A 7,182-nucleotide genomic window follows, 5' to 3' on the forward strand; every position below is an offset into this window, starting at 1 on the left:
AAAAAAAAAAAATAAAAGTCCGTTTCCAACAAATCCTTAGTTTCCAGTCCCCCTTCGGAAGAGCTAAATATGTATACAGAATATGTATTAAGTCATTTCTGTCAATAGGAAGTACATTTTCTTGATCTTTTAAATAGATAGGTTTCTAAAAAAGCTATGAGTGAAAGCTACAATTTAAGGGCACATAATTACTATTTGCACGAACGAGACTAGCCTCTATTAATGCAGTACCTCAGCTTTGCTAGCCAATCGTCTCTAACTAATAAATATTTTCTTCCTTCTGCCTTAAATGACAGCAGCCATCGGAGCAGCAATTCTGATCACTCCCTCACTTTACCAGGTGTGAAAGAGCACTGCGACACCTGACTTCTCCCCCAAATTTATCTACAATATTCACCTGAGCCTCAGAGCAAACAAACTGAAATTATCATTTTTACAGATTCTTGATTCTCAGAGACAGCTTTAGTCTTCTACAGTGTGGTGTTAACACTTGGGCTAGACATAAAGAATTTGTGCACCTGTCTGTTATGTCTGCAAGCTCTGTGCTGCTGAGAGTTCTTTGTTGTTGTTATTCTACTCCAGACCATTAAAAGGGCCCTAATTCCTATGACATGATTATCCAGGTACCAAAGCCCATTTGTCACCTGCAGCAGAAAATTGAGTTAATGCACAACTAAAGGCAACCAGGACTGTGTAATATCAACTTGATTACATCAAACTAGCTGCAAACCTAATTCTGCTGGATGACACTGCGTGGAGCTTGTCATCTCCAATCATTAAAGCTGTCAGGAATCCATCAGGTTTACAGCTAATTAGGTGAACACTAATGAAGCTGGCAAAACAACTTTTCTTTTTTTATGGCTGAGCGGACCTTTCAGTTTGGAGAAAAAAAATTCTCGAGTATTCTCAAGGTTGCTGGGGACTGGATTTCCTGAGTTACCAATCAGCAGACATCTTTAATTCTCCCCCCTCCACCACCTTTTTTTCCCTCTCAGTACCAAGCAATCAATTTGTCATCACTCTCAGTATGCCACAAAAGCAGTCATGAACCTTATAACTCGCAGTTCTGAAGCCAAAAAGAAGGGGGAAAAAAAAAAAGTAAGTTTCTTCTGTCTTAAAATAAAACCGCTCGTACAGCTCACTTATTTATCTTCATGCACTTATCAACAGCATAAATGTTCTTGTTTTTTCACTCTTCTCAAATAAGTAGCCCTTCAGTCATTCTACATCCCCCATATCCATTAGGCAGAGGCATTTTGATAAAGTAAAGCCAAAGCTAGTGTATGGGAAAGAATGAAAGCACTCACTCTGCCAACTTCTGATTGACCATTAAGCTATTGATGAATGTGCCTGTCAGGAGAGAGACAATTAAATCAAATATGAAACAAAGTCGTTTTGACGGGTCATTTTGATAGAGCAAAACCATTCTTCCATCTCCTATTAGTCCTGCAGTCAAGTTTTTGTAATGAATATTTCTTAACTAACCTGTTATTTCTTTGCTGTTTTTAACGTGTTGGGGAGGAAAGAAAAAAAAAAAAAAAAAAAAAAGGCAGCAGCAGCTTTTGCTGCTATTAGAAAAAGTAACATTTCCAACGTGACCAATAAAGCAGCATTTCAGTTGGAAGCAATTATACACAATACTAAATGTTTAATGTTGCTATCAAAAAGCTAAAAGTTTAAAGAGATTACACTTCTGCTAAATATGAAAGATCACACATCATGGATGATTCATTTGAGAAAGGAGGAAGAGACGGGAAGTAGAAGAGAGAGGAATAAAGGTACCTTGGAATGCTTCTGTAGTGCAGAAGCATTTTCTCCCAGCCTACAGAAAGCCCAGCGTAAAGCACCGCTGTTTGGAGAACAAGCCAAGCACTTGGAAGAGCTAGAATTCACAGAACCAAGCTAACGTTACAAAACAGAAATTTCCAAATACTAGAAAAAGTTCACCCTTTTAATTAATTTGACAAGCGTCACTCGATGACACGGTTGATAAATTAAAAACATTAAGCACTTGGCTAAGATATTATTTGCTAGATCGTATCACTATCGGACTTGCAAACTTCAGAAACTTTCTAACTGTTAGTACAGGGAACTGGGCTGCCAGAAAGCACACTTTTCTATGCTAGAAGTACCAGATGAAGACAGGTACTCCAGAGAAGAGAAGGGAAGCGAGGACAGCCACTCACAGTTTGGGGTGCTCCTTGCCTCTCTTGCTGCTTACTGAACTCAGAGAGCACTGCTCACAGAACTTGTCAGCAGCCCTGCCGTGCTTCCCAGCACACCGCTCCAAGAACAGCCCACTCCTGGAGCTCCGGGCTGCCAGGCTCCCTGCCTGAGGAGGCCACAAGCCCAACTACAGCCCCGCCACTGCCACTGCAGCTACCAGAACCTAGCACCAGATCCAAACACCTACATGGCCAGGCTCCAGGTGCAGGTACGGTGTCACCTGCGGTCCCCAGGCCTGGCAGGCTGTCCTGACGGTGTGGCACGGCCGCCACGAGTTGCACTGACAGGGAGCTGACAGGCCACGTGTGACGTCACCCAGCCTGGCGTTACCATGGCAAGTGATTTATTGATGTTTATCGGGAATGAATAGATCAAAGGCAGCCAGATGACAGGCGATCAATCAGCCATCAAATCAAGGATGGCAACAGGCCAAGGAAACCTTTTCCAGGCCACATATCCCCAGCTAAGGATTATTGTAAAATTATGTTTGTTTGGTTGGTTTTTTTACTCTTTTCAATTCATCTTTTCCAGAAAACGTTCCATAAGTTTAACAGGAGTTGACATTTCTGGCAGAAGGAAAGCAAAACAAACTAACAAAAAGCCTCATCAGGACAAAGCCCTAAAAAGTATTTCTGAAAAAAAACAAAAAACAAACAAACAAAAAAAAACCAAGAAATGGAGGAAGTTGTAAAAGCACTATCAGAAACACTCGCCAGTCATTTGACAATGCACAGATTCCCCCCCCCCCCCCTTTTTTTTTTTTTTTTCGTTTTTTTTTTTTTTTTTTTACTTTGGTTTCCTTTGCAGCCTCTCATCTGGGCTCATAAAGAACGAATCATTGAGATTAGCAGAGGAGCGCCCAAGGACGCGGCCGGCCCATGGCTGTGGCTGTCCGGCCCGCAGCTGCAGAGCAGCATCAGAGACAGGAGCAGAGAGTAAAAGTTGGGCGGAGGACCCCACTCAAGGCGCGGAGCTCCAACTCACACTGCCGGGCTCCCGAGCCACCTCGTCTCCACCACTTCATTCACACAAGCCGTGCAGTTATACACATGCTATCTTCTTTTACAGAAAAATAAAATACAGTATTTTGGCTGCCTTTCGCAAATCATTTTTCTGAGAGAGAAGGGAATGAAGAAGAATGGAAGCAAAGTAGGTGCCAAAGTACGGGCTGGAAGCGGACAGCACTGGGCTCCTTCCCCCAGTGCCGGCAGCCAGACATCCCTACGCGTGCACAGCCCTGCCCGCATCGCGGCTGCCGGCAGCCGGCGGGCAGAGTTGGGGACGCAGCGAAGTGGGTACCAAAGTGCTTCCACGCGCCTCCACCCCTGCAGCCCCAAGGCAAAAAAAAAAAAAAAAAAAAAAAGGAAAGAAAGAAAAAACCCACCCCCCCACCCCCCTCCGCTGCCGAGCCGTCAGACCGAGAGTTCCTCCGCAAAGCCGGGCGTGCAACGTGCGAACGGGGCCGCGGCGGGGACGCAGGGGAGAGCCGAGCGGAGACGGCGGCTCCGTACCGCACCGCACCGTACCGTTCCGTACCTGCTGCGCGCCGGGGCGCCTGCTGCTTCCTCCTCGGCATGCTGCGGGCGGCGGGGGGGGCTGCCTCGGCGCGGGGGTGGGAAGAGTTGCTTTAGCCCCAGAGATCCGCTGCGCTGCTCCAGTCTCGGCTCGAGGGCTGGGTCGGGGATATATTTTTTGTTGCTGTGCATGCACGATGCCGAGGAGGAGGAGGAGGAGGCGGCGGCGGAGGAGGAGGAGGCGGCACAGAGGAGAGGACAGCCCTGCTGCTGCTGCTGCTGCTGCTGCTGCTGGCAGAAGAGGGGGGAAGTTTGACAAATCGCCCCGGAGGAAGGAGGAGGGGAAGCCCCCCGAAGAGGTGCGCGGGCGGGAGGGCCGGGGAGAGCCCGCGGCGCCGCACCCCGCCCCGCGCCCTCCGCCTGCCCCGGCGCGGGGCCGCTCACGGCATGGGGCCGGCAGCACCGGGCGGCACTCGGAGAGCTGCAGCCGGCACTCGGCGCTCCGCGGCTCCGGGCTCGGCGCTGGAAGAGCGGCGGCGGCAACAGGCGCAGCTTGAAGGGAAACGAGACGATCGCAGCGTCACTCAAACATCCCGCCCGAGGGACGCGGCGCCGCGCTCCCGCAACTCCCGGCGCGGCGCAGACCCCCCCTCCGCCGCCCAACTTCGCCGCCGCTCCGCTCGGCGCCGCCCCCCCGCTCCGCACACGCCCGCCGCGTTCCCTTCGGCCCGGCCCCCCCGCCCCGACCCCGCCAGGTGACGGGAGGCGGCTCCGCACCTCGGCCCGGCCCCGCTCCGGGACCGCGGCTCCCACCTGGCTGGCGCCTGCGGGCGGTCTGGGGGGGCCGCGGGGCGCTGCGGCCGTGAACGGCAGCGCCTTCAGCCGCGGGGCGGCAGCGGGCAGCGGGCAGCGCCCTCACACCGCTCTGCGGGGCGCCCGCTCGCAGGCCGCCTTCTTTTCTCTCTCTTTTCGGAGCATTTTGGGTTTTTTCTTTTTTTTTTGGGTTGGTTTTTTTTTTTTTTTTTTTTTTTTTTTTTGGTCCAAGTTCACTGGCAAGCCGCCACCGCGCTCCGTTCGGCGAGCGGCGGCGGATCGATGCGCTGCGGGCTCGATTGGGCGCTCCTGGGCGGCGGCGGGGCCGCGCTGCGCCGGGAGGGCCGGGCCGGGCCGGGCGGGCGGCGCGGAGCTGGGATGGGATGGGGTGGGGTGGGGGCACGGCGGTCCCCGCCACCTCCCGCAGCCCCCGTGCATTGGCAGCAGGAGGGAGAAAAAAAAACAAAACAAACAAACAAACAAACAAACAAAAAAGTAGCAAATATATTTTTTCCTAAAGTTCAGAGGGAGGAATTTAAAAAAAAAAAAAAAAAAAAAAAAAGATGATGATCTCAGTGTTACGGTAAGATCAAAAGCACCTCCGCTCGCCCCCGTTGCTCCGCGCTCGCGATGGCTCCGAGCACCGCACGGTGCGGATCCGGCGTCCCCGCGCCCCCCGGGCTGCGCGTTCGGTGCGCGGGGCGGGGGCTGAGCGGCGGCGGTCACGGGACGATGGTTTTAACGCGGAGCGTAGGGCGAAAATAAACCGCCGGCTTCTGTAGTGCCCGGGAGACTGATACTGCCGGGGGAAACGAAACGTTTGTGGCGAACAGCGCGGCGAGCTGTCAGCGCAGCGCCCGGCTCCGTCCCGGCCGCGTCCGCTTGTCCGTGTGTGCGCGGGGCCGGGCCCGCTGTCCGCCTGCGTCCCCATCGCCGCTGCCGCCCGTTCCGTTCCGGAGCGGTGACAGCGCGGTGGAAGCGGGGAGCTGAGTGCCGAGCTCAGCTCGCGCTGCCCTCCTCTCTCCTGGAGTCAAAAATTAGGAAATTGCCCCGAAGCGCTGAACGCAGCCCCGGGGATGCGTCGTTCGGCCCTCGCAGCCCCGCTCTGCCCCTCCGTGCGCCGGTGCGGAGCATCCCGAGGAAACCGCTGAACATCACTTCGGGACTCTGCGAGTTGTGGCAACTTTTCTCCGTCCGCCTCCCTCCCCCCGGCCGGGCTCACCTCCCCGAGCTTCCAATCGCGCGCTTCGCTCTCTTAAGGCCCGGGAAGGCAGTGGGGCTCATAGGGAAAAAGTCAAATTTTGGTGAACAGCCGCCGAGGAGCCTCCCGGACCCCATACAGACAGCTCCGCGCTCAGAGCCGGCTCAGCGGGCACGCACACGCACACAAACACGCACACACGTGCCCCGCTCGCAGCCCGAACTGAGCCGCGGAACTGTTTGGTTGGAAACTGTACTCTCCCTCCCCTCCCCCCTTCTTTTTTTAAGGAAGAAAGATCTATTGAACTTCCGATCGGACGGATTTCAGCTGGAAACACGGAGTCCTTCACGTGCATTAGCTTCTCCGGGGGTCACGGTCTATTTCAGAGAGCCGGAACCCGTAATTGTATTAAGTGTCACATTTACAAACATAACGCTTACAAAACAAACGCACAAAATCGATGGCTGCACGGGCCCTATCTGCAAAGACTCCGCACACAAGGCTCAGCGCTGAGTTCGCCCTTCCCGGCAGTTCGAAAGCCAGCTACCGATTATTTCCCAGTCCCCACCGTCAAACGACCACCCCCGCTCAGCGTCCCGCCCGTTCGGCACCGCGCCCACCCCAAGCTCCATCGCTACCCGTCCGCCCGTCCGCTCCCGTCCTCGCACGGCGGCGGCGGCTGAGCCGCGGGAGGCCCCGCACACGGACAGCGCGGCAGCGGCCAGCGGGGATCCCCGGCTAAGTTCGCCAACTTGGCTCAGCCCCGGGCAGGGCGGGGGTTCGCCGGGAACCGCGGGACGTACCGAGCGCCGGGCCCGGGCCTTCAGCCGCCCCGCTGCAGGCGCGGAGCGGAGCGGGGCGGCAGCGCTGGCTGCGCCGGCTGCAGGGAGCGCCCGGTGCCCCCCGGGTGCGCGGGGGCCGCTGCAGCTTCGCCCGGTGAGGAACAAAGGAAGAGCGGCGCGCGTCGGCGCTGCCGGGACGGACGCGCCTATGCCAAGTTTGTTTAAGAACACGGCTGCCCGCGCCCGACAACGATCCTCGGCTTTTGTGCAATACAAAGCGTTGTCAATAACCATTACAGCGGCAGCAATTATCTGAGGAGAGAACAAAGGCATTTTGTAATATCTACATAACTTTATTAGAGCAAAATTATTTTTAAATGCCTACGAATTCCCAAACCTCCTGAGTACAAATGAATAAAAGTTTTTCTTCGGGCTAAAATCTTTGCTTGAATGTAAATTGTTTGGGTAAGTGAATTTACACAGCAGCAAAGTTTGTTTGGCTCAGTCCGGTAGCTGCGCTGTAACGAACCAGATGTTTTGGCTGCAAATTACCCGGAGGACTTTCCCAGTTCTGCCACGCATCGCACCCCGGAACGCCAAAACTGGGCCAGCGGGGGCCGGGCAGCTCCTCCAGCCCCGTGAGCGA

At 54.3% G+C, this 7,182-nt stretch overlaps 1 protein-coding gene across 1 annotated transcript in view; it reads right to left on the reverse strand.

The window, feature by feature from the left end:
- Positions 1-4,044, reverse strand: part of TSHZ3 (teashirt zinc finger homeobox 3) — a 61,303-nt gene extending 57,259 nt beyond the window's left edge. The window contains exon 1 of the mRNA XM_042821751.1: positions 3,763-4,044. Coding sequence (XP_042677685.1) covers positions 3,763-3,802 — 40 coding nt within the window. The 5' untranslated portion in view covers positions 3,803-4,044. The remainder of the gene's footprint in view (positions 1-3,762) is intronic.
- Between the last annotated feature and the right edge of the window lie 3,138 nt (positions 4,045-7,182).

Source organism: Centrocercus urophasianus, unplaced genomic scaffold, assembly GCF_019232065.1.
Source record: "Centrocercus urophasianus isolate 14NV4802_14NV808 unplaced genomic scaffold, USGS_Curo_1.0 seq_2, whole genome shotgun sequence".
In the NCBI taxonomy this organism is placed as follows: Eukaryota; Metazoa; Chordata; class Aves; order Galliformes; family Phasianidae; genus Centrocercus; species Centrocercus urophasianus.